The sequence below is a fragment of the Pan paniscus genome, chromosome 6, assembly GCF_029289425.2.
Source record: "Pan paniscus chromosome 6, NHGRI_mPanPan1-v2.0_pri, whole genome shotgun sequence".
NCBI classification, from domain to species: domain Eukaryota; kingdom Metazoa; phylum Chordata; class Mammalia; order Primates; family Hominidae; genus Pan; species Pan paniscus.
The window spans coordinates 95,602,335-95,629,804 of NC_073255.2; the positions used below are offsets into that span (position 1 = coordinate 95,602,335).

The following is a 27,470-nucleotide window of genomic DNA, read 5'->3' on the forward strand; positions in this document are numbered from 1 at the left end:
GCTATGATTTATTATAGTGAAGGAGGACAGGCATGGTGGCTCACAGCTCTTATCCCAGCATTTTGGGGAGCTGGGGCCGGAGGATTGCTTGAGCCTGGGAGTACGAGACCAGCCTGGGCAACGTGGCAAGAACCCATCTTTAAAAAAAAAAAATACACACACACACACACACACACACACACACACACACACACACACGGCAAGAATCCATCTTTAAAAAAATATACAGAAACACAGTGAAAGGATACAAAGTAAAATCAACAAGAAAAATAGCACTTGGTGCAATTTCTGAAGGAAACTAGGCACGAGTTTCTGAGAGTCCTTTCCCAATGTTGTCACATGTGATGTGCTTAATTCTTGCAGTGGTGAATTGTGACAACACATGTGAAATCTTGTCTGCCAGAGAAGCTCATTAAAAACTCAGTGCCCAGGGTTTTTCTTGGACATTGGTCATATAGGCACCATTTGCCTACCACAAACTAAAATTCCAGACTCCCAGAAGGAAAACAAGTGTTCAGCAAAACCATGTTGTTTAGGCCTGGTGTGGTGGCTCACACCTGTAATCCCAGCACTTTGGGAGGCCGAGGCAGGCAGATCACTTGAGGTCAGGAGTTTGAGACCAGCCTGGCCAACGTGGTGAAACCCCGATTCCACTAAAAATACAAAATTAGCCAGGCGTGGTGGTGCATGCCTGTAATTCCAGCTACTCAATTGGCCGAGGCAGGAGAATCGCTTGAACCCAGGAGGCGGCGGAAGTTGCCGTGAGCCGAGATTGCACGATTGCACTGCACCCTGGGCGACAGAGTGAGACCCTGTCTTCAACAACAACAGCAACAACAACAACGAACTATATTGTTTGCACAGTTTTGGCACAGTGAAGACTCTTACTTATGGAATGGGGGGAACCCTCCAAAAATAAGAGTTCCTAGATGCTAGCCGAGAGTCAACCTTGCAAACAAGACTCTCTGAGAATAACAGTCTCAGGCATATTATCTCTTCTGCATACAGTGCTCATTTCAGTATTTAATTACAGAATAGTTTTCTATGGGAATTTTTTTTTTTCGAGACAAGGTCTTACTCTGTTGCCAATATGGAGTACAGTGGTGTGATCACAGGCCACTGCAGCCTTTACCTCCCCAGGCTCAGGTGATCCTTCTGCCTCAGCCTCCTGAGTAGCTGGGAATACAGGTATTTGCCACCACACTCAGCTAATTTTTGTATTTTTTGTAGAGACAGTGTCTTGCTATGTTTCCCAGGCTGCTCTGCTGTGAGAATTTAACTCCTTGATGCTCAGTCTAAGAATCTCTTGGCCAGGTGCAGTGGCTCATGCCTGTAATCCCAGCACTTTGGGAGGCCGAGACGGGCGGATAATCTGAGGTCAGGAGTTTGAGACCAGCCTGGGCAACATAGTGAGACCCTGTCTCTATTAAAAAAATAAATAAATAAGTTGGTTTTTTTTTTTTTCGAAAGGAATCTCTTAACTGATTTCTTATTGGTTTGCATTTTTCAGTTCCTGTTATAGTACCTTTTGGTTTATCCTCATGCCTATGAAATAGACTAAGTGTTGTCTCTGTTTTATTTCAAACTAATGTGTTCTCCTGGTAATATTTTCTGATTTAACCTTTTTTGGTGTTAAGCATAAGTGTAGGATATTAAATATACTTTCACTCGAAGTTTTATTCATTTTGGCAACAATTGCGTAATTTATGCAGTTCTACATATATTTTCAGTTGTATTTAGGAATGTCATTAATCACACCTATGCCCTTTAAGCTTTCTTAAATTCTATTTTTTATTGCATTCCTGCCTTCTTTCCCTGATTTTTTTTGATTGTTTCATCTTTCATTTTGGTTAGTCCCCTGTTTCACTTATTTTTATTTCATTTTTTTTGTAGAGATGAGGTCTCTCTATGTTCCCCAAGCTGATCTCGAACTCCTGGCCTCAAGTGATCCTCCTGCCTTGGCCTCCCAAAGTGTTGGGATTACAGGCATCAGCCACCATGTCTGGACTGTTTTACTTTTTACATTTATTTTTATTTTATTTTTTTCTCTGTTGCCTTGGCTGGGGTGCAGTGGCATGATCATGGCTCACAGCATCCTCAACCTACTGTGCTCAAGCCATCCTCCTGCCTCAGCCTCCTGAGTAGCTGGGACTACGGGCATGTACCAACATGCCCAGCTAATTAAAAAAAAAAGATTTTGTAGAGACAGGGTCTCACCATGTTGCCCACACTGGTCTGGAACTGCTGCGTGCAAGTGATCCTCCTGCCTTGCCCTCCCAACATGCTGGGATTACAGGTGTGAGCCACCATGCCTGGCCTACTGTTTGACTTTTTTTTAAAAATTAATTTTGTCCTTAAGATACTAATTAACCTAAATATGATATTTTGATAGTTCATACCTAGGCGGCAAGTCTGAATTTGATAACGTTATTCAAGTGTGTGTCTTAGCTGCTTAGAGATAGACTTTTTTTTTTGAGGGGGAGACGTCTCACTCTTGTCACCCAGGCTGGAGTGCAGTGGTGCAATTTTGGCTGGGATTACAGGTGCCTGCCACCACGCCCGGCTAATTTTTCATATTTTTAGTAGAGACAGGGTTTCACCATGTTGGCCAGGCTGGTCTCGAACTCCTGACCTCAGGTGATTCACCTGCCTCGGCCTCCCAAAGTGCTGGGATTACAGGTGTGAGCCACTGCGCCTGGCCACAGATGGACTCTTTAGAGAATTAACACTTTGCCTTTTATGACTTTATACACCTGTGTAATGAATAATGTTGACAGATTACTGTTTTTGCTTCTCATACTAGTTCTTCATTGGATACTTATGAATTATCACTTCTGTGAATTTTTACAGAGAATTTCTTAACATTAAACTTCACTTTTATGGATTGCTATCAACTTAAAATAGTTTTTGTTGTTTTCAGGGCTAGAATTTAGTGGTATTCATATGTGCAAAAGCTTGACTGAGGCTGGGCACAGTGGCTCACGCCTGTAATGCCAGCACTTTGGGAGGCTGAGGCGGGTGGATCACTGGAGGTCAAGAGTTCAAGACCAGCCTGAACAACATGGTGAAACCCTGTCTCTACTAAAAATACAGAATTAGCTGGTCATGTTGGCGCATGCCTGTAATCCCAGCTACCTGGGATGCTGAGGCAGGAGAATCTCTTGAACCCGGGAGGCAGAGGTTGCAGTGAGCCGAGATTATGCCATTGCACTCCAGCCTGGGAAACAAAAAGCAAAACTCCGTCTCAAAAAAAAAAAAAAAAGTTGACTGAAAGGAAGATAAGGGAAAAAACTATAAGCCTCAGGTAGTCTGTGAGACAGATTTTTTCATTCATACTTTCATTAAATATTCTTATGTAGCAATATGCCAGATACTATGAGGGATATAATGATGGAAAAGGAGGTATCATTTCACTCTAAATTAATATAAAGTTTATTTGTTTCACTCATACAGTGTTGATTGACATATGGTATACAGGTATCCTATGAGAGAAACATGTAACTTTTGTAATATATGAGTTAGGAGTGAAGTGATTTCAGTTCTAATTTGAGAAATGAGGGAAAGCAACATGAAGGAAAGGATATAAGAGTTGTCTTTAATGCAGTGGTCCCCAACCTTATTGGTACCAGGGACTGATTTCACGGAAGACAGTGATTCCATGGACAGATGGGATGGTTTCAGGATGATTCAAGGACACTACATTTATTGTGCACTTTATTTCTATTATTATACATTATAATATGTAATGAAATAATTATATAACTCACCATAATGTAGAATCAGTGGGAGCCCTGAGCTTGTTACTCTGTATTTGGAGCAGCTCCCAGCACTAGTATCATCTCAGATCGTTAGGCATTAGAGTCTCCATAAGGAGCAGGCAACCTAGATTCCTCACATGCATGGTTCATAATAGGGTTCGCCCTCCTATGAGAATCTAATATTGACAGGAAGTGGAGCTCAGGCAGTAATGTGAGCGATGGGGAATGGCTGTAAATACAGATGAAGCTTCGCTGGCTCGCCCACTGCTCACCTCCTGCTGTGTGGCCTAGTTGTGACAGGCTATGGACCAGTACCGGTCTGTTGCCCTGGGATTGGGGATGCCTGCATTAAAGGATAGTGTATTAGTCCATTTTCGCACTTCTATAAAGAAGTACCTGAGACTGGGTAATTTATAAAGAAAAGAGGTTTAATTGGCTCATGGTTCTGCAGGCTGTACAGGAAGCATGGTGCTGGCATCTGCTCAGCTTTCGGGAGGCCTCAGGAAACTTTCAATTATGGTGGAAGGTGAAGGGAAAGCAGGCATGCCGTACATGGCCAGAGCAGGAGAGAGGTGGTGATGGGGGAGGTGCTGCACACTTGTAAACAACCAGATGTCACTCACAATGGTGATGCAGAACCAAGGGGGAAATTCACCCCCATGATTTCAGTTACCTCCTACCAGGCCCCACCTTCAATTGTAATTGGGGATTACAGTTCGACATGAGATTTGGGAGGGGACACAGATCCAAACCATATCATTTCACCCCTGGCCCCTCCCAAATATCATGTCCTTCTCACATTGCAAAATTCAGTCATGCCTTGCCAGCAGTTCCCCCAAATCTTAACTCATTCCAGCATTAACCCAAAAGTTCAAAGTCCAAAGTCTCATTTGAGACAAGGCCAAGTCTCTTCCACCTATGAGCGTATAAAATATAAAACAAGTTAGTTACTTCCAACATAGAGGGGGGTGGGTATAGGCATTGAGTAAATACTTCTGTTCCAAAAGGGAGAAATTGGCCAAAAAAAGGAGCTACAGACCTCATGCAAGTCCGAAACCCAGCAGGGCAGTCATTAAACCTTAAAGCTCCAAAATAATCCCCTTTGACTCCATGACCCACATCCAGGACACTCTCATGCAAGAGGTGGGCTCCCAGTGCCTTGGGTAGCCCCATCCCTGTGGCTGTGTAGGGTTCAGCCCCTGTGGCTGCTCTCAAGGGCTGGTATTGCGTGCTTGAGGCTTTTTCAAGTGCGTGGTGCAAGCTTTTGGTGGATCTACCATTCTGGGGTCTGGAGGACAGTGGCCCTCTTCTCATAGCCCCACTCTGCAGTACCCTGGTGGAGACTCAGTGTGGGGGCTCCAACCCCACATTTCCCCACATTACCTTTTCCAAACCATAAAGGTTTGGAAAATTTGCAGTCTGGCCATGTGGTAGAAAAGAAAAGCCTATTGTCAGGGAAGAGTTCAAGCAGGCTGCAGAAATTTGTGTAAATAACTGCAGAAATTTGTGTAAATAAAACGAAAGAGCCAGCTGCTAATAGACTAGACAATGGGGGAAAGTCCTAGAAGGCATTTTAGAGAACGTTGTGGCAGCTCCTCCCATCACAGGCCTGGAGGCCTAGTAGGACTGAATGGTTTCCTGGGCCAGACCCAGGGCCCTGCTGCTCTGCACAGCCTCAGGATACTGCTCCCTGCTCCCCAGCCACCCCAGCTCCAGCTGTGGCTCAAAGGTGCCCAGGTATAGCTTGAGCCACTACTTCAAGGGTGCCAGCCATAAGTCTTGGTGGCTCTATATGGTATTAAGCCTGCCAGTACACAGAATGCAAGATTCGAGGCTTGGGAGCTTCCACCTAGTTTTCAGAGGCTGTATGGAAACACCTGGATGTTCAGGCAGAAGCCTGCTAAAGGAATGGAGCTCTCATGGAGAACCTCTCTACTAGGGCAGTCACTTCCACATTGTCAGATGTCTTTATAGCAATGCCCCATTCCTCAGTACCAGTTTTCTGTATTAGTCCATTCTTATACTGCTATAAAGAAATACTTCAGACTGGGTAATTTATAAAGAAAAGAGGTTTAATTGGCTCATGGTTCTACAGGCTGTACAGGAAGCATGATGCTGGCATCTGCTCAGCTTCTCGGGGGGGCCTCAGGAAACTTTCAGTCACATCAAATGGATAGAAAAGAGTTCATTTGTAAATAATGAGCAAGTGAAGTGTATTTTAAGGAGAGGAAATACCTTTGCCAGTAGAATTATGTTTTATAAGAAATTGTAAATAAACAGTTCAGTTTGACCGGAGCATGAGGTACTTGAGGGCACTGTCTTCGGATTCCAGACTGAAGAGATTATAGGTAGACATTGAGAGCTCTTGAAAGCAGTTTAGCTAAGGAATGAATATGATCAAAAGAATACATAAAAATTATAGAAAGGTTAATATGGCTGTAGCATTCAGGATGAGAGACAGTTATGCAGCTGTTAGACCAAAAATTAAGACAGTGGCATCAAGGAATTCAGAAGTAATCAAGGATGAGCTGGATAATTCTGTCAAATCACGGAGACACCAGAAAAAATGACTTGAGTAAATATGACTGGATTTGATATTTCAACATTCTGGGAAAGCAAATTTAAACAGATTGAAAACAGAACCAGAATTTAAGCAGTAAGAATGATAAGGTGGTAAAGGAAAGACACTAGGCATAGATGATTCTTTTTTTCTTTATTTTTTTCTTTTTGGGATAGGGTTTCGCTGTGTCGCCCAGGCTGGAGTGCAGTGGCACGATCTTGGCTCACTGCAATCTGCCTCTCAGTTCAAGCAATTCTCCTGCCTCAGCCTCCCGAGTAGCTGGGATTACAGGTGCTCACCACCATGCCCAGCTAATTTTTGTGTTTTTAGTAGAGACGGGGTTTTGCTCTCTTGGGCGGGGTGGTCTCGAACTCCTGACCTCAAGCAATCCACTCACCTCGGCCTCCCAAAGTGCTGGGATTACAGGCATGAGCCACTGCGCCTGGCCTGAAGATTGTTTTCTAAAACATTCATTCATCTCCTTATTTCTGTAAACTGTGAGCATTTGCTATATGTCAGAATGGTAGCACACACTGTAGATGTAACTTTGCTCTATGCCCGTCTGTCTGTCTGTCTGTCTGTCTCTGTCTCTCTCTCGCTGTGTACATGAAGAGACTGACTGGCTGGGTGTGGTGGCTCACGCCTGTAATCCCAGCACTTCGGGAGGCCGAAGCGGGCAGATCACGAGGTCAGGAGTTCGAGACCAGCCTGGCCAACATGGTGAAACCTTGTCTCTTCTAAAAACACAAGAATTAGCTGGGCATGGTGACGCGCTCCTGTAATCCCAGCTACTTGGGAGACTGAGGCAGGAGAATTGCTTGAACCCAGGAGGTGGAGTTTGCAGTGAGACAGGATTGTGGCACTGGATTCCAGCCTGGGCGACAGAGCAAGACTCTGTCTCAAAAAAGGCTGACTAAATATTGATTATCAATTCTGTAAAAAATGAGTCCTAAATATATAATTCTGAGTAAATTTTCAGAAGTAAACTTCTTATTTAGACAAAACTGTTCCTAAAGCATGGTTTTTAAAGTAATTAAAATATGGAGTTTCAAAAAACATTTTTTCCAACAGGTGGGAAGGAGAAACCAAAAACAAATATAGAAGACTTACAAATTAAAAAGGTAAAGAAGAAAAAGAAAAAGAAACACAAAGAGAATGAAAAACGGAAGCGTCCGAAAATGTATAGCAAATCTATTCAGACCATCTGCTCAGGATTGCTAACTGATGTAGAAGATCAAGCAGCCAAAGGCATCCTAAATGATAACATAAAAGATTACGTTGGGAAGAATTTGGATACCAAGAACTGTGATTCCAAAATTCCAGAGAACAGTGAGTTTCCATTTGTCTCATTAAAGGAGCCACGAGTTCAGAATAACCTCAAAAGGTTGGACACTTTGGAATTTAAACAACTCATTCATATAGAGCACCAGCCTAATGGAGGTGCATCGGTTATCCATGCCTACAGTAACGAACTCTCCCACCTGTCTCCTATGGAGATGGAGAGGTTTGCAGAAGAGTTTGTGGGTCTAGTGTTCAGTGAAAATGAAAACTCTGCAGCTTTCTACGTGATGGGTATTGTTCATGGGGCAGCTACTTATTTACCTGACTTTTTAGACTATTTTTCATTTAATTTTCCCAACTCACCAGTGAAAATGGAGATATTGGGAAAGAAAGATATAGAGACAACGACTATGTCCAATTTTCATGCTCAGGTAAGAGGTTTTTAGTTTTATAAAATAACTTTTAATTATATATTTTTAGATGAGTTTCTGTTTTTTGTTCCTAATTATAGGGCTGAAATAAAAAGGTAAGAATATAATGAAACCATTTGGGAGTATTAAGAGTAAACTACTTTCTTGATGTGAGCATCAGAATTTAAAATTCAATTTTCACTTATGTGTGTGTGTTTTTTTTTAAAGACAATTAATGAAATAATTAAGATTCTGTGTTTTTTTTGTTTGTTTGTTTGCAAGGAGTGGTCTTGAACCTAAGGAAATGAATTTAGCCATGTATTTTCCAGTCCTTAAATAGTTTTCTTACCTGGAAATCATCTAAAATTGTCTTCTAGCTTTAGGATGCTTTAAGGTACTTAGCACCAGGCCCATCACATGGTAGGTACTTAATAAATGTTGGCCATTAAAAATATTGTGGTATGAAGGAATCATCAGTTACTGTGTAATGATGTGTTAAAAGTAGCAATCAGTATATTGAGCTAATTTTCATTTCCTACCCTTCTCTATGGTGGAGAATATATATTATTCTGGAAAGCAGACAGAATAGAGTCTGCTGGGTCTTGAACATCAGTGTGGGCCCATCTGAAAGGCTGGTGCCATTATCACCCATCCTCAGATTGGGACTGTTTAGTCTGGAGATTGGCCAGTTCTCACATTTATTGATGCTGTAGTTTTTGGTTTTCTAGGAACAGTTTTTGGTTTCTAGGACAACATTCTAGTTTGGAAGGAGGGAAAAAGTAAAGGAAGTCTCAAATGGATCTTAGTGATTGTTTATCCCAACACCTCTCAATTTACAAATAAGTAAACAGAGAGAGAGGAGTAAGGTATTGTTTAACATTGTCAGCAGTGTCAGGAATAGAACAAAATCTTAATCTTCATCCAGGGCTCCTTTCCTTATTCTGAGTATGTTCCTTTTTGGATGGGTGCTCAAGTTATAGTTTCCACTTTAAATGGTAATCTGGATGTTCAGTCACATCCACATGTACCCCGCCCCCAATAGTATGAGTATGTTTGGTGTATATTCTGTAGTAGATTGTAGTCTGGAAAATAATGTGGTGTCTTTTTGTTTTTTGTTTTTTGAGATGGAGTCAGACTGGAGTGCAGTGGTGCGACCTTGGCTCACTGCAACCTCTGCCTTCCGGGTTCAAGCGATTCTCCTGATTCAGCCTCCCAAGTAGCTGGAATTACAGACATGCACCACCATGCCTGGCTAATTTTTGTATTTTTGGTAGAGACAGGGTTTGGCTATGTTGGCCAGAGTGGTCTCGAACTCCTGACCTCAAGTGACCTGCCTGCCTTGGCCTCCCAAAGTGTGGGGATTACAGGCATGAGCCACCTCGCCCGGCCTGGAAAATAATTTTTAATGTGCGTATGTGGGAATTATTCTCTAACATGTTTGAGAATTGAAAATTAAATATTTTCTAAACTAGATAGGGAGCTATAGAGCATCCATTACTAGCCCTGTCATTTTATAGAAACCCAAAATGGTGAGTTACTTGTCTGAGGTTACACCTGAATATAATGGCAGAATCAGGACTGGCATCTAATAATAGTGTTTACTATTTATTGAGTACTGACTGTGCCAAGGACTAGTTGTTCTGAGTATTTTATATGTAGTAACTCATTTAATCCTCATTATAATCTTATTTTAGCAGTGAAGAAACAGATCCAGTGAGAGAAGAGATAACATGTTCAAAGTGCCTTATCACCTTATCATTCATTTGTCGTTTATTGCATGTCTCCTAAATGTCCGGTTTTCTATTGGGCCTCTTGGCTCCCATTCCCGGTTATTTCCACAATACCACAAACTTTCTTGCTTTGATACTATGCAAGTTTGCTTCAGTAACCTTTTAAATGTGACAGTACATTGATGTGCATCACATTACATGCTTTTCAGATGGTTTTTCAAATAAGGTTAGGAATTATTAATTTTATACTAAATGATAAAAATTTTCATCTAAACTATGTAATATGTACACCATGAAAACTGCTTTTGTTACTAAATAAAATGAGATGCTGGACTTGTTAATCATGGCAGTGTGTGCCTGGGATGTGGATCTCAAGTCCTTGATGAGCCACCTCCTCTGGTTGTCACCATCTCTTCGGGCTTCTTGGGTAATATATATTGCAAAGAGGAAACTCCAGGCAGATGGATCCTGTTTTTTACCAGTTGTGGTTCTGGCCCCATATCTGTGTGATCTGCTACCCTGGTGACCTAAGCATGTCAGCTGCAGGGACTACTTTTGCTTCTTTAGCTTTAGACTTAAAGGCAGGAAAGTACATGTGCAAGGCCCGTATTCCTTTTATCACAAGATTCTTCAGATCTTATCATTCCTGTGAGTGGGGAAGTTGTTGTGTGCAGATTGGGGAGGTAGCCTTTGATTTGTCCTTAGGCACTGGCTTTATGAAACTGAATGGGATCCAGAAGAGAGAGCAGTAGGAGAAAAATGAGCATTCTTCTTCTTGCACAGTTCTATTTCTCATCCCTGGAGTCCTCCCAGTTAAAGCTCTCTCAGCCTACGTTGAAGTGTCCCTCCAGGAGTTGATTTTATTTAGTAAACTTTTTATTGAAGTGTAATGTATATACAATACATAGTATACATATTATAAATGTATAACTTGATGAATCTTCACAGGGAACACACCCATGATTTTAAAAAGCCAAATATTGTTAATAGCCAGAAACCATCCCCGAACCCTTCTTTATCAGTACTGTGCCAACCCCCCAATCCCACCACATGAACAAATACCCAGGTGATCACTGTCCTGACTTTGAACATCACTGATATATTTTGCTTCTTTTTGAACTTAGGTGGAATCAGATAGTACGTACATTGTTGTGTCTGGTCTCTTTTCTGTAGTATAATGTTTGTGAGATTCATCCATCTTGTATGTAGTGGTACTGCTGTATGGTATTCCACTGTGTTAGTATACCAGTGTTAATATACCACAGTTTGTTGATCTTGTTACCATATGGATGGACATTTGAGTTGTTTCCAGTTTGAGGCTGGTAGAACACGGATGCTATGAATATTTTTCACATGTCTTGATGAGCATATGTATGTGTTTCTTTTGAGTATATACCTAAGATTAGGATTTCAGGATCAAAACATATGCACCTATTCAGTTTTGCTAGGTACTGCCAGTGTTCCAAAGTTAAATGTGCCTATTTACATTCCCAGTGGCAGTGTTCCACATCCTTTGCCACGGTTAGTAGTGTCTTTTTCATTTAAGTCATTCTGGTGACTATGTAGTGGTAGCTCCCTGTGGTTTAATTTGTATTTTCCTGATGACTAAGGATGTCAAGTACCTTTTTATATGATTATTATCCAGTTGAATATCCTCTTTTGTAAAGTACCTGTCCACTCTGTCAATTTCTTATTTGCTTTTTTTCTAGTTGATTTGTTGGACTATTATATATGTAGATAAGAATCTTTTGTCAGCTAACTGTATTGCAAATATTTCCTCTCACTTGGTGTCTTACCTTTTCACTCATAGATGTTTTTGATAACTAGAAGTTCCTAAGTTTAATGTAATCTAATTTATAATTTATAATCCATTTATGATAACTGTTTCTTACATTCTGTTTTAGAAATCTTTGCCTACCACAAAGTCATTAATATATTCTGTGAAGTTTTCTTCTGGAAACTTTTATTGTTTTACCTTTCATGGTTAAATCTATAGTTAATAAAACAGCAGCTAAAAGTATTGGAAAAATAATCTGTAGTTCATCTGGAATTGATCTTTGTATATGGCATGAGGTAAAGATCAGGGTTCATGTTTTTCCATATAAATATATCCAAAAGACCCAGCATCATTTATGGAAAAGATACCCCTTCCTCATTGTATTGTAGTGTCACCTTAAACCAGCTAATCATATGTGTGTGGGTCTGTTTCTGGGCTCCCTTTGATTCCATTGTTTTGTTTGTCTAATTGTTACAGCTTTATAATAACTCTTTCTGTTGATTGATTGATAGATACAGGGTCTTGTTCTATCAGCCAGGCTAGAGTGCAGTGGTACGATCATAGTGCTTTGTAGTCTCAGATTCCTGGCCTCAAGTGATCCTCCCACCTCAGCTTCCTGGGTAGCTGGGACTACAGGTGTGAGCCACTGTGCCTAGCTTTATCATTAATCTCAATAATCTAGAATCGGTTTGCCAGCTTTGTTCTTCAAGATTTCCTTGGCTCTTTACATTTCCACATAAACTTTCGAATCAGCTTTTCAAGTTTCAAGGAGTTATCTGCTAGAATATTGCTTAGTATTACATTGAGGCTATAGATAAGTTAGGGTAGAATCGATGCCTTTACAACATTGAGTCTTCTGATCTGTGATCATGGTATTCCCCTTCATTTGTCTTTTTATTTTCTGTCAGTAATATTTTTTGGTTTTCAGCATAGAGGTCTTGCAGATTTTTAAGACTTATTCCTGTATATTCAAGACCTCATGTTGTTAATCACCCTTTTTGAGAACATGGAAGTTTTCAGCACTTCTTAGAATATGACATTAACATTCATTCTGAGAAACTGAAACTGTATTTTGTACTCCATTTATCTTCCAACATCCCCCTTTCCCTTATCTGTGGTACTGTCATGCATATGCTAGTTATTTGGAATGTCAGAAGTTTAGTAATTAGCCATGGCACTATTCAGGAGGCTGAGGCGAGAGGATCACTAGGACCCAGGAGTTTGAGCCCAGCCTGAGCAACATAGCAAGGCCCATGTCTCTTTGAAAATGAAGAAAATCACAGCACTGCACTCCAGCCTGGGCAGCAGAGTGAGATCCTGTCTCAAAGAAAACCCCAAAAAACAAAAACAAAAGTTTAGTAATTAGGTTTTATGAAATTTAGAAAAAACTAGTTTTCCATTAATGAATGCTTGTTATTAGAATATAGTGAATATCTGTTCACTATATATATTCACAAAATACAGTGAAACTGTGTATTTTGGTGGTGTCAAGTGGATCAGCCTACATACTGCTGTGTGAAATTGCTTTCACCAAAAGAATTGGTTGAGACGACATTAATTGAGCTAATGTGAGTCGGTATTCTAGGGGAAGGAAGAGCAGAGGTACCAATATTGGAATGTAGTTTTACTTAATATAAACCACAGCAAAAACAAATTGTGGATAATAAAGCCGAATTAATGTTAAAGTGTTTGCTCAGGAATCAAACTTGTTGATTTGGTCATGATGATTCCTCAGTAACTTCAGCTGCTCCTCAACTTACGCTAGGGCTGCATCCTAATAAACCTGTAAGTCAAAAATATTTTTAAGTTGAAAATGCATTTAAAACTCTGATAAGCAGCTGGGCGTGGTGGCTCACGCCTGTAATCTCAGCACTGTGGGAGGCCGAGGCAGTCGGATCACCTGAGGTCAGGAGTTAAGAGACCAGCCTGGCTAACATGGTGAAATTCCGTCTCTACTAAAAATACAAAAATTAGCTGGGCGTGGTGGTGGGCACCTGTAATCCCAGCTTCTCGGGAGGCTGAGGCAGGAAGAATCACTTGAGCCCTGGAGGCGGAGGTTGCAGTGAACCGAGATCGCGCCATTGCACTCTAGCTTGGGTGACAGAGTGAGACTTGTCTCAAAAACAAAACAAAAACAAAAAACAAACAACTTCTGATAAGCCCACTGGAAAAAAAAAATTGTAACTAAGCTGAACCATCTTAAGTCCTGATGCCGCTTGACCTAACTATGAAGTTTCAACCTGATAAACCCGTAATAAAGTCAAAAAATTATGAGTTGAACCTTCTGAGTTGGGGACCATCTTGACTAAGTTCACTAGGTTCAGTTCAGTAGAACCTGCTCTTGTTATGAGATGATAATGCTTTCTACAGAGCAGAGGAAAGCAGAACTGTAGAGAAAAGTTTTGTACTTGACATCTTTGTAATTCAGTAACTATCCTTCAATTCCCTTTTCTACCTTTTATATTCTGAAAAATCTTTGATCTAGTTAAAACTAGTCCAAAAGCAGTATTCAAAAGATCTAGAAAAATGTGGGAAGACAGAGTAGAGTGAAGATGATAGAGAAAAATGGTGCAAATCTGACTTTTATTTTTTTATTTTTTTTTTGAGACAGAGTCTAGCTCTGTCATCCAGGCTGGAGTGTAGTGGCATGATCTCAGTTCACTGAAACCTCTGTCTCCCGGGTTCAAGCGGTTCTCCTGCCTCAACTTCCTGAGTAGCTGGGACTGCAGACGCGTACCACCACACCTGGCTAATTTTTTGTGTTTTCAGTAGAGATGGGGTTTCACCATGTTGCCCAGGCTGGTCTTGAACTCCTGACTTCAGGTGATCTACCTGCCTCGGCCTCCCAGAGTGTTGGGTTTACAGGCGTGAGCCACCCCGGCCTGACCTTTATTTTTTAGAATATAATATAGTTTGGAAAATACATTTAGCAGCATTAAAGACATTATACATGTATATAAATACATTATAGCTGGGTGTGGTGGCTCATGCCTGTAATCCCAGCACTTTGGGAGGCTGAGCTGGGCGGATCACAAGGTCAGGAGTTCCAGACCAGCCTGGCCAATATGGTGAAACTCCGTTTCTAATAAAAAAAATACAAAAATTAGCTGGGCATGGTGGTGGGCGCCTGTAGTCCCAGCTACTCGGGAGGCTGAGGCAGGAGAATCGCTTGAATCCAGGAGGCAGAGGGTGCAGTGAGCCGAGATTGCGCCACTGTACTCCAGCCTGGACGACAGAGTGAGACTCCGTCTCAAAAAAAAAAGGAAGAAATTCATGGTAATGCCATCCTCTAGGTAATTAAGTAGCACCATTTTTAATCGATAAAAGAGTATATATAGTAATGCTATATGTGTTTTGTATTTTCTTATATGATGATAGAAGCTGTGCACTGCAGCCATTCAGTGATGTGAATGGCAGTCCCTAGGTTGCAACCTGATGGTACTGACCACCAATAGCTGTGGAACCCAAATCAAGTTCATGATGAGTTTGTATCCTCATGAGCCTAGTTTTCTGTTTTTGTTATTGTTCTTAAATTACAATCAGGGCAACCAAAATAATTTGCTTTAAATTCTGTAGAAACTAAAAGATGACAAATTATGTAGCTGTTTCTATGATTTTTGTAGTGATAGTGTTTATCTCTGTAATAGTATCTTGTAGCTTTCACAAATACTCATTTTTACATCTGTTCAACTTTATTAAACACATATACACAACACTGACAAAGGATTAAAACATCCCTGTTCTTTCGTCTTCGGTTTTGGAATTCTTTTTACTTGTATAATTCTGTTTTCCATCTTCATCTGTATCCTTGCAGGTTGCCTGAAAGGTTTGAAGACCATGTGGTATTATATATATTTTAACAGGTCATGTCATTTCTCTAATGCTGTGGCCCTGAGGTTAGTGATATATTAGGAAACTGTATCATGAAAGTCTGTTTGAGGATAGAAACATATGCATGGACTTTTCCCAAAGTTTGTAACCTGTCCATATCTGTTAGCTTTTGCTGTATTAAATATATAAACAAAAGCCTCAAAACTTAGTGACTTGAAAAAAGGTTTCATTTATCACAGTTCTTTGGGCTTGCTGGACAGTTCTTGTGGTCTCTGCTAACTTAGCTGGGGCTATATGGCTTCATTCTTATGTCTGATGATTGGCAGACCAGTTGGGTCTTGGGACACCTCACTTATATGGTTGGTGGTTGATGTATGTTAGCTGGGTTGATGGCCACATTTTTCTCATCATCCAACAGGTTAGCCTGGGCTCATTTGCATGGTGGTGTTACAGGGTTCCATTGAGTAGAAAGAGGGTAAGCCCCAGTGTACAAGTTTCTGCTTGTGTTGTGTTTGCTAATGTCCCATTGACAAAGGGAAGTCACATGGTGAAACCCAGATTCGTGTGGAAAAATAGACTCCACTTCTTTTAGGTTATTTATTCATTTTACTTTAATTTTTTTTCTTGTGACAGAGTCTCACTGTACTCCAGCCTGGACGACAGAGTGAGACTCCATCTCAAAAAAAAAGAAAGAAATTCATGATAATGCTATCCTCTAGGTACCACCATTTTTAATCGATAAGTAGCACCATTTTTAATCGATAAAAGAGTATATATAGTAATGTTATATGTGTTTTGTATTTTCTTATATGATGGTAGAAGTTGTGCATTATATATATTTTAACAGGTCATTGTCCAGGATGGAGTGCAGTGGCGCGATCTCGGCTCACTGCAACTTCCCAGGTTCAAGTGATTCTTGTGCCTCAGTCACCCAAATAGCTGGGATTAGGCATGTGCCACCTTGGCCTCCCAAAGTGCTCGGCCTATTTAAAAAATCCTTTAAATTTTTAATATCTGTGGGTACATAGTAGATGTATATATTTATGGGGTACATAAGATGTCTTGATACAAGCATGCAATATGAAATAAGTGCATCATGGAGAATGAGGTGTCCATCTCCACAAGCATTTATCCTTTGAGTTACAAACAATCCAGTTAACAACACTCTTTTAGTTAAAATGTGCAATTATTACTGACTATAGTCACCCTGTTGTGCAGTGAAATCGTAGGCCTTATTCATTCTTTCTTTTTTTGTGTGTGCGCATTAATAGACTCCACTTCTTGATGACAGGAGTGGCAAAATCACATTGCACAGGAGTGAGCATACAGGCCTGGGAAGAATTTGGGGCCATTTGCAATTGACCATGTTCGTTTTAGGTTTTCTAGCATCTGTATTTCATTCAAATATTCACTCAGACATTTATTGTGCTCCTGTGTTCTACCGTAGGGATAGAAAAAGGCAAATAAAATAGGAATTTTCTCTGTCAAGAAATAAATTAGATTTCTGTCTTGTCACTATGTTTAATCAGTGTACATACTCTGGAACCCTGTACTAAGAGCTGTGAGAATGTGAAAACTGCAATAGTTGTTTTCTAACCACCCTTCCTCCACTTCCAAACTCTAAATCTTATTTTTATTGTATTCTGGTTCTAAGTTATTTCTCAGGTAACTTATGTCAAAGTGTTAACTGATGATTAAAAGTCTATTATTTTAATAACGAAACTTATTAAATCTGATCTGACTGTTAGACCTGCTTCACTATAGAGTTGGGGCAGAACACTAGCATTTGTTGAATTTGTGCTGGGGCCATTCACTGTGTTAGGCTACTAAAAGCAATTTGATGTTTCATCTTTGAAACATTGCTTGCCTTTGTACTAAATTTTCATTTTGACCAATTGTGCCTGCCCCATCCTCCCCAAATACTTATGAACTGATCTATACAAAATATCGTGTCAGGGACCAGATGCTCTAATAATAATCAAAAAGCTTTCCCCCTTTATTTTACTAATTTTAAAATGGGTAATACTTTCGTTCTTATTTTAGTTGCCGTTATATGGGTATTTTTGAAATAAAATGTTGGTTAAATATTGCCTATTTTGATTAGAAACCATCTGCCAGATGTGATGGATAATGGCTCCCCCTTGTGGCACAGTCATTTATGACATGTTTAGATTGCCTCAGAATGTCCTGAGCAGGCCTTGTTTTTAAAAATAAGGGACTCTCCTCCCCACCCGCTAAAAAAAACCTCAGCAGAATTGAATCAACAGCTTCTGCTCCCACCCCCTCAATTCTTTGGCTCTAATAATGATCCTGTTTTTGTATTTTCTTCACATTGGTGCTGATACAAGCTAAAAATATCTGTATCTCCATATTTATGGTGGATCACTATGAAGGTATTCTGAGGAACTTTTAATATCTTGGAATGTTGATAGGTATACTAAAACAAGTACAAAAAAACAGGTTTTGAAGTCCAAAATAGTGTAATGCTGGACCAAATAAGTAATATTTGTTTGCAGTGAGACTCCTCAGAAACTTTAATAGCCAGTGTGCGTGGTGAGCCTCCTAAACAAGAAGGGTTTTCCAAACTTAGTGGACTGTAGAGCTCTCTCTTCAGGGAACATGTTTTGGGAAACAGCAGGTTGTTTCAAGTGAGTCGTTCTTTGGGGTTTTTAAAAAAATTACTTGTTATTACTATATTTGCCTTTTCCCCCTTGCAGCAGTTTTCATAATTACATAAGAGAAAACAGCAATAAGTAAAAAATCTTATAGATTTGTTTTTGGCAACATATTTCCTGTTAAGAATAGGCTACTTTTTTCCCTTTGTAGCAAGCCCACCTCAGAATCCTAAAGTGTTTTTTTAAAGATTACATTATATAAGTCGAATATTAGTTTAAACAATTATTTCATTTTATGTTAACCAAAGCTTCTCAGATTTTGGTATTGACACTTACTGGCAATGGGTACAATAGGTCTCCTACTTCTGCTTTCTTTTTTCCCTTCATAATATTTATAGAGAATATACAAGGGGAAAAGTGAAAATGTGGCCATGATGGTCATGGGGTTTTGTGGGGAGGGGGAGGAGATTTAGATTAAATATGTTATATTTCTTCTGAAGGCCACTATTTAAATATAAGCTTTTCCACAAATACATAATTATCATGCCTGTCTTTTATTGTGTTCTGACACATCTATATACCTAAATCAAGAGGAACTATATGTATAATCTTTGTAATTCAGTGCATTTCTTTTTTTAGAAAGCAAATATATTCTATTATTATTTTTTATTTAGTTAACTTATTTTTTGAGACTGAGTTTCACTTTTATCACCCAGGCTGGAGTGCAGTGGTGCGATCTCGCTGGCTGCAACCTCCGCCTCCTGGGTTCAAGCATTCTCGTGCCTCACTCAGCCTCCTGAGTAGCTGGGATTACAGGCACCTGCCACCATGCCTGGCTAATTTTTGTATTTTTAGTAGAGACGGGGTTTTGTCATGTTGGCCAGGCTGGTGTCAAACTCCTGATCTCAAATGATCCTCCCGCCTTGGCCTCCCAAAATGCTGGGATTACAGGCGTGACGCCTGGCGTATATTTTAAAGCAGTGACATGTTTTGACTTTTTTTCAGGTTAATTTTTTTAACTACACCAGAAAACTGGTTTGATTAATGTTTACTGGAGTGAATAAAAGCAAATATAGTAAGCTCACATTGAGCGTCATCAGGATGTGAGGTTTTCCAGATAGGCTATTTTTTTAGTTAATGGAAACGTAGTTTTAAGTATTAAGATTTTATAAAAATATCTTCATTGCTGAACATATGCAACATAATGTCACTTTATTTTCAGTATTGGTTGGTCATTATGATACAATACTGATGCCTTAGGGCAGCTGCAGCTGTGCTTACCCTTTTCCCTTCCTTCCCCTTCTAAATATGTGGTTTCTTGTCCTTTATGATTTTAGAGAGTAGTTATAATTGTGCCTAATATAGGAACTGATATGTAAGAAGAAGAACTTTTATGAGCCATGGTCTTTGTAAGATTTACTTTGATTATTTAGAGATTCTTTTAATCCTTCTCTGTTACCTCTTCCACCTCACCGCCCTTGAGTTCTTCGCAGTCTGGCATAGTCTGGATAGGTGATTTTTAGAGAAATGAGGCTTGATTTTTTTGTAATAGGTGAATTCTGCATATTTGGTATATAGTTTTGCAACAAAAGAGGTGTCACCAAAATCAAGAAGTATTTACATTTTTGTGAAAAGCGTGTGGATTTTATTCTTACATTTTATTTTAACAACTTAAGTACCATCATGTATTTTATCAAGCAGTATATACTTTTTAAATTGGAAACATTGTTGTGTGTAACTTGCCATGTTTATAACATTTAAGTTAATGGTTACAACTGATGGATTTGAAATATTGTGTTATTAAACTAGAAATTTGTATGAAATGATATATAGTTAAAGGTTATATTACAATATTTTAAAATTTAATACTTTTACAGATTAAGATTTTGATGACTTCAATTTAATTTTTAAAATTTGGTCTAAGTTTAAATATGTTTATTCAGGTGGGTGATCATCATTTTATCTTTACTGTTGGAGAATAAAGGTTTTGGAAGATCATTGCCGTTTTGTTTTAAACATGTGAGAGCTAAGCAGTTTTTATAAAGGCCAATTTCCTAATAGGATTTATTTTTGGTTTTATTAGTGGGCAAATGGTATCTACCTGTACATTCTGGTTACAAGGGAGAGACTTATACTTTTGTTATAATAAGTTATGTGTGAAAGTGAATTTTACATATCATCTATATGTTTTACATGTATTTTGGCATGAGGTGGGAAGAACTAACTAAAAATTCAATTAAGATATTTAGCAATATAATCGGAGTAGAGTCTGTATTACTTTACTTTAAAAATTCAGGGTCTCTAAAAAATCCTTTGAAATAGTTATGAATTTTAATAGGACCATACTTAAAAATAATCAACAAAAGATAAAGCCTCTTCTTAGGTAGTGCCCAAACTAGACAGAGAATAGGGGGAAAAATCGGTTTTTGATTTATTCAGTCTATTATGTTAAACATTTTAATGTTTAGGTCTATACTAATTTAGACGTGTTTTGTTTTATTTTGAAATAAAAAGCATTATTTGTAAACTTGGAAATTAATGTAAATGTATAATTTGAAAGAAATGAGATGGCTAGGTCAGTAATACTTCTTCAGTCAATGAAATAATTATTCTAACCTGAAATAGCAACATCTGGTCAAAGCAAAGTTAATAAATAAAGTTCTTGAGTCATGACACAACATATGATGTGTCTGTAATATTACCACCCAAGTTTTACCCAATTTTTTCCTGTTACTCAATGATACATGTTTTTACTCACATTTAAATACATAAATTTTACTCTACAAGGACTGTGTTAACAGTCGGTTCTGGTTTTCTGATTATTGTATTATCTCCTACTCTCTATAGTTTAATAATGTTATAGTTTTTTGGTTTTATTTCATGTATAATATGACTTTTTAAAACTACTAGATAAATTGAAAGTTTAGTTGTGCTTCGTATTTTAGAAGAATTCACTTAATGAAAATTCTTTCCTAACAGTCATCCCCTCCCCACAAGATAAACTGCCCAAATTATTTAGGTGATCATTGTTGGTACTGTGATGTCATAGAATGAACCAACTCAGTGGCAAGGACTTGATTATGGCTTTGTTAGAACTAAATGTTTTAGGTATCTAATTTAAACAAGATAAGGAAATTTATGCACAGAAAATGTACTTATTTGTGTGAGGTGGAAATATATATAATTTGACTTTTTTTTTTTTTGGTCTCGCTGTGTTGCTCAGGCAGATCTTGAACTCCTGGGCTCAAGTGATCCTCTTGCCTCTGCCTTCTGGGTAGCTGGGATTACAGTTTCGTGTCACCACCCCTAACTCTAATTTGACTTTTTAGATATATTTCAAAGCACTTGGAAAATTTGTGTTTTACAATATCAGTTGTTTGATTTCACTTTCTAAATGGTTATCGTCTCTCAAAACCCCTTATGGTCATTTGCAGACACAAAACTCAGAATCTCAGAATCACTTAACAGACTTGATGTGTTCTATTCTGGTAAATGTGCTAGAGTTGAGATTGATACCCTTAGCTTCTTTGATAGACTGCATTACAGAGGTGCATAGACTGAATTTCTTACTGTGCTGCTATTAATGCATCTAGAGCCTGAAGACTGTTGTAGAGTTAGGCTTTAACTGTTAGCTCTCTTGATATTGGAGATGATAGGAATTTTTAGGCGACAGGAAAAAGATGAGACAATGAGCATACAATGGGGGCATAAGCCCCAGCTGTTCTTATTTTTGTTTGTTTTTTTGAGACAGGATCTCGCTCTGTTGCCCAGGCTGGAGTGCAGTGGCGTGATGACAGCTCACTGCAGCCTGGACCTGCCAGGCTGGAGATATCCTCCCACTTCTCAAAGTGCTGGGCTTACAGGCCCTTAATTTTCTAACTTGTAGGAATGGTTTGTGGTTCTGAGAAGTCAATTTGTAACAGTTTAGGAAAATTTAAGCTTAGAAATCTGGTGAATTTATTAAAGAATTAATGTCATTATTAAACTGCTTTGCTGATTATAATAACAAATGAGATTCTCTTTCTTAAATGATTTTGTTATGAAAACATGTGGGTTGGGGTTTACTTTGTTACGTCGTGATACTGTTACCAGCTATGATTGTAAGGATTCAACTTTTGATGTGACTATCTTTTATAATCTGTGTCTGTGATGTGATAAAAGTTGACCATCCATGTTTGCCTGAAATACAAGACTTTCAGTTTTAAGACTGATAGTCCTGGGCAAACTGGGACAAATTGGTCTCCTAAATTTGTTGTCCACAAAGGCTAATCCAGAGAAAGAGACAATTACAATTTTGCTTATAATTTGGTTATCAAAACGAGTTGTTTCGCTTGAAGACAGACTCAGCTTGTTTACTAGTGTTAGTATATGAAAACACATAGGTTTCTTTGTCAGGATTTAAATATGCTGGCAAGAAATGTAGTTACCAATCAATCTTGAGGTGCACATGGCTTTGTTTTGGCTCTTTGAATGCCACCCATTTGCTAGCATTATGGCAGGTGAGTTTATATCATTATCAAATTTTCTTCAGCAATCTGCTGTAAAACATTCCAGTTAAGGAAACCACAGCTCAAGGAACGCAAATGATTTCTGAAGGTCATGTAACTGGTAGATAGCAAAGGCAGATTTGGATTTTAGGATTCCTGATTCTTAATTTCTTTCTTTCTTTCTTTCTTTTTTTTTTTTTTTTGAGACATAGTCTCGCTCTGTCGCCCAGGCTGGAGTGCAGTGGCACAATCTCGGCTCATTGCAAGCTCCGCCACCCAGGTTCACGCCATTCTCCTGCCTCAGCCTCCCAAGTAGCTGGGACTACAGGCGCGCGCCCGCCACCACACTCGGCTAATTTTTTTGTATTATTAGTAGAGACGGGGTTTCACCATGTTGGCCAGGATGGTCTCGATCTCCTGACCTCATGATCCGCCTGCCTTGGGCTCCCAAAGTGCTGGGATTACAGGTGTGAGCCACTGCGCCCGGCTGTGATTCTTAATTTATAGTAGTTTCTCATGAGAGTTAATAATAGGTATATAAACTGGTTTCTAGTTAATATGGTAAGATCAAAAAAGAAGAGCATCCCTGGTGGCCTTTTAGTCCTATAAGCCACTGTTGATGGTTAAATGTTGTCGGAGGGTCTAATTTCGAAAATGTTGATGAAAAGATATGAACTTCATTTCACTTTAGAAAAATGCAGGTACACCAACTTTTGAATACTCAGATAATGCATTCCTCTGTTCTAAGGAGATGTTAGTTGTCTAGAATTAATGCTTATTTGTCTTAACTCTGTTTTCATAAGCAGTGTGTAGGAATAGTTAGAGAAAGTAAAATAGCTTGATTTAGTGCGAGTTTTATTTTTAAAATGCCTTATCTGTTACTGTTAGTAAAGTTTTGTTTTGCTTGCCTCATTATGATATAATATTCTGAGATAATAATTTATTGTTACAAAATGATAGCAAGGATTATCTTATGTGTAACTTTTAATTAAATCCATATTCTTCAGGTAAAAAGAACGTATTTAACTTTTAATTAAATCCATGTTTCTTCAGGTAAAAAGAACGTATTCTCATGGTACTTACAGAGCTGGCCCTATGAGACAAATAAGCTTGGTGGGAGCAGTTGATGAAGAAGTAGGAGATTATTTCCCTGAGTTCCTTGACATGTTGGAAGAGTCACCATTTTTAAAAGTAAGAGATAATCTGTCATGGGATTAGAGTTTTTTTTTTTTTAAAAAAGGCAAGAAAAACCAATATGAGTAATCTAAATTGTGGTTGTTTCTTTCATGCTACATGCAATATAAATGAATGGCTGTTTCAGAAATAGAAACGTTTTGGTTTTATTTGAACTGGAGGGAAGGAGGAGAGCAAGAGATGGGAAACTGACATAATTCTTGTGTAGTGTGTACATGCAACATCTCAGGTTCTAATTGTAATGGCAAAGCTAAGTGGTGGGCCATGAAATAACACCTCTTAACACTTTAGGAAATTAGGTTCCATGTGTTTATCAGCTCTTTGTAAACTAAGTACTAAAGGATTTAAGAAGTACAGGAAGGATTCTACTACAAATGTTTAAGACAAAGGAATGGCAGTTTAGCATTCCTAAACTAAATTCCAGGAAAACTCGCCTGGGAAATTACACACCCATATTTTAGCCATGGCTGTACTTATCTGGGTTGGGCAAGCCCTTTAGACTTTCTGGGCTTCAGTTTCATCATCCATAAAATAACATGTTTAGACAATGTAGCCAAAGGCCCCTCTATTTAATTTATTTTTTTGAGACAGCCTCACTCCCTGCCCAGGCTGGAGTGTAGTGGTGTAATGTGGAGCCCTGACCTCCGTGGGCTTGGATGATCCTCCCACGTCAGCCTCCCAAGTACCTCGGATTACAGGCACATGCCACCATGCCCAGCTAACTTTTGTATTTTTTGTGGAAATGGGGTTTCACCATGTTGCTCAGGCTGGTCTTGAACTCTTGGACTCAAGTGATCCTCCTGTCTTGGCCTTCCAAAGTGCTGGGATTACAGGTGTGAGCCACTGTGCCCACCACCACAGGCCCCTTTAAATAGTTTGTAGCCAGATTCCTTTTTTTTTTTTTTAAAGCCTCTTGATTTTCAAAAAGTATTTCTTATTGTGAGGTGCTGGGGCTATCCCACTGAGAGAGGAATCTCTGAGCTGTGTGGTTAGGTTAATTATTTAATCAGTAACTCAAAGGTCAATGCTGCAAACCTACACTGAAATTCAGGGTCCAGGTAAGCTGTGGAATGTGACAAGATTTCTGATACCACATAATTTATAGGACATCTCTTCTTTTATTACTTCTATTTGCTTGGTGTTTTTACCCTATATGTACATATATCTTTTTCTTCCCTTTCTCTTTAACCTTGTTCCATTCCTTTTTCTCTTTTCCTTTTAAACTTTTTGTTCCTTTTCTACTTCTCTCTAGTAGTTACATCATGGAATTAGGTTGCATTTATTATTGAATTATATTTAAAAATTACCAAATATTATTTAAATGGTTGCTTCAAGTTTAATTTCAAAGCACATGAACTAAATGCATTATCTCCTTTCCTTTCCTTCCCCTTCCCCTTCCCTTTCTCCTTCCCTTCCCCTTCCCTTTCCCTTTCCCTTCCTTTCTTTTGATAGGGTCCTGCTATGTTGCCCAGGCTAGCTTTGAAGTCGTGGGCTCAAGCAGTCCTCTGCTTCAGCCTCCCAAAGTGCTGTGATTACAGACGTGAGCCACCCACACCCAACCTAAATGCATTGTTTCTAAAGAAATTTGACAAGCCTTTTTGAAAAGGGGGTGTGTGGCGAAATTTTTTTTTTTTTAATTTTGTTTTCAACATTCCATGGACAGTGGCCCTCAGTTTCCTTCTTCCCTCTCTCTGTCTTTTTTTGTTTGTTTGTTTTTGGTTTCAGATGGAGTCTCGCTGTGTCATCCAGGCTGGAGGGCAGTGGTGCGATCTCGACTCACTGCAACCTCTGCCTCTCAGGTTCAAGCAATTCTCATGCCTCAGCCTTTCGAGTAGCTGGGATTACAGACACACACTACCATGCTAGGCTAATTTTTTGTATCTTTAGTAGAGACGAGGTTTCTCCATGTTGCCCAGTCTGGTCTCAAACTCCTGAGCTCAGGTGATCTGCCTGCCTCAGCCTCCTAAAGTGTTGGGATTACAGGCCTGAGCCACCGTGCCCGGCCACCGTCTTCTCTTTTCTCTTCCCCTTCCCCTTCCCCTCTGTCTCTCGCCTCGCCTCCCCTCCCCCCTTTTTCCCTCCCCCTTCCCCTCCTCTCCCCCCTCCCCCTTCTCCCTCCCCCTTCCCTTCCTCTGCCCCCTCCCCCCTTCTCCCCCCTTCTCCCTCCCCCCTCCCTCTCCTTTCGTTCTTTGGAGTCTCGTTCTGTCACCAGGCTGGAGTGCAGTGGCGTGATTTCGGCTCACTGCAACCTCCGCCTCCGAGGTTCAAGCGATTCTCCTGCCTCAACCTCCTGAGTAGCTGGGACTACAGGTGCGCGCCACCATGCCCAGCTAATTTTTGTATTTTGTAGAGACGGGGTTTCACCGTGCTGGCCAGGATGGTCTCGATATCTTGATATCTTGACCTCGTGATCCGCCCGCCTCGGCCTCCCAAAGTGCTTGGATTACAGGCGTGAGCCACTGCGCGCCCAGCCTTGTTCTTTCATTTTAAAATACTTTAGTCTCTGGTTTAAGCCAACAACCTCTTCAAGAAACTGCTGAACAGAAATATGTTTTGATTTTGTTTTGTTTTGTTTTGTTTTTAATTATCATTAATCAAAGAGGTATCCAGTTTTTAAACTCAAATTTAATTGTTCATTTTTATAGATTCTTATGAGAGCACTTGCTTATTTAGTCCGTTAACATCTTATGATCTATATGGTAGAAGGAAGAATAACAAATGATGAATATAGTGAATCATACCTCTAGCAGGGTAGGGGGACAGAACCATCCAAGCATAATTATTTTCTTGGTGTGTTTGAAACAATTTTTTGAAGCAAAATATATCAATATATAGGGATATATTCAATATTATGTATTTCAGATGCTTAAGTATAAAGCTGTGTATGAAAGTGTGTTTGTCAGGGGAACAATATTATTATTAACATACACTTGAAGATACATTTTGAAAATAATTGCAATCTGCATAATTATTTATCTCCAGTGTACACTGCCATGGGGGACGCTATCTAGTCTAAAATTACAGAGTCGAAAAGATAGTGATGATGGTCCCATCATGTGGGTTCGTCCAGGAGAACAAATGATCCCTGTGGCTGATATGCCAAAGTCACCTTTCAAAAGGAAAAGGTATGTTGTATACACATTTTTATTGGAGGGGATGAGTGTTTGTATGTTGGGGTGTGTATGTTAGTTGAAAATTGGAGGAAGGAGGAATGCAAAGTTTAGAGCATAATTGGAATATAAATTTAAAAATAGCGATACATGCTAATACAATTTGTTATAAAACCTAAAATGTAAATAAGGCATGAGAAATGTAGGCAAATGACAAGAAATTGTAATGATGGATGGAAAAAATGTCATAAGATATAAACTATTTTAGAATAAATGTAATATTCAGAACCTATACTAAGAAGACTAAAATGTTTTGTGGAGGATATAAAGTAAGATCAGAACAAATGGAAAGCCCTGCTGTGTTCTGGATTGGATAAAAATGATAGTTCTTTACAATTTTCTGCATTTCAATTGGACTAACACTTCCAGTCCTGGATAAAATTATTTTAAAATTCATAAGGAAGTAAACTTTTCAGTGAAAGAGAAGATTAGTGAGAGGCAGCTTATGATACAGGATATTAAAAATTACTATAAAGTTCAAATAGATCATTGGAATAAGAGTCCAGAAATAGATCTAAGTATATTGGGAACTTAATATATGAGATAGGTGGGAAGAGGAAGATGTATTTAATGAATAATGCTGGCATATTTGGCTCTCATAAAAACAAAGGCAGAGCCCCAACCTCATACAAGAAGTAAATTAGAGAATTAAGCATC

At 39.2% G+C, this 27,470-nt stretch overlaps 1 protein-coding gene across 1 annotated transcript in view; it reads left to right on the forward strand.

The window, feature by feature from the left end:
- Nucleotides 1-27,470, forward strand: part of RSBN1L (round spermatid basic protein 1 like) — a 96,987-nt gene that overhangs the window by 56,036 nt on the left and 13,481 nt on the right. The window contains exons 3-5 of the mRNA XM_003805267.6: nt 7,390-8,030; nt 23,503-23,640; nt 26,626-26,768. Coding sequence (XP_003805315.1) covers nt 7,390-8,030; nt 23,503-23,640; nt 26,626-26,768 — 922 coding nt within the window. The remainder of the gene's footprint in view (nt 1-7,389; nt 8,031-23,502; nt 23,641-26,625; nt 26,769-27,470) is intronic.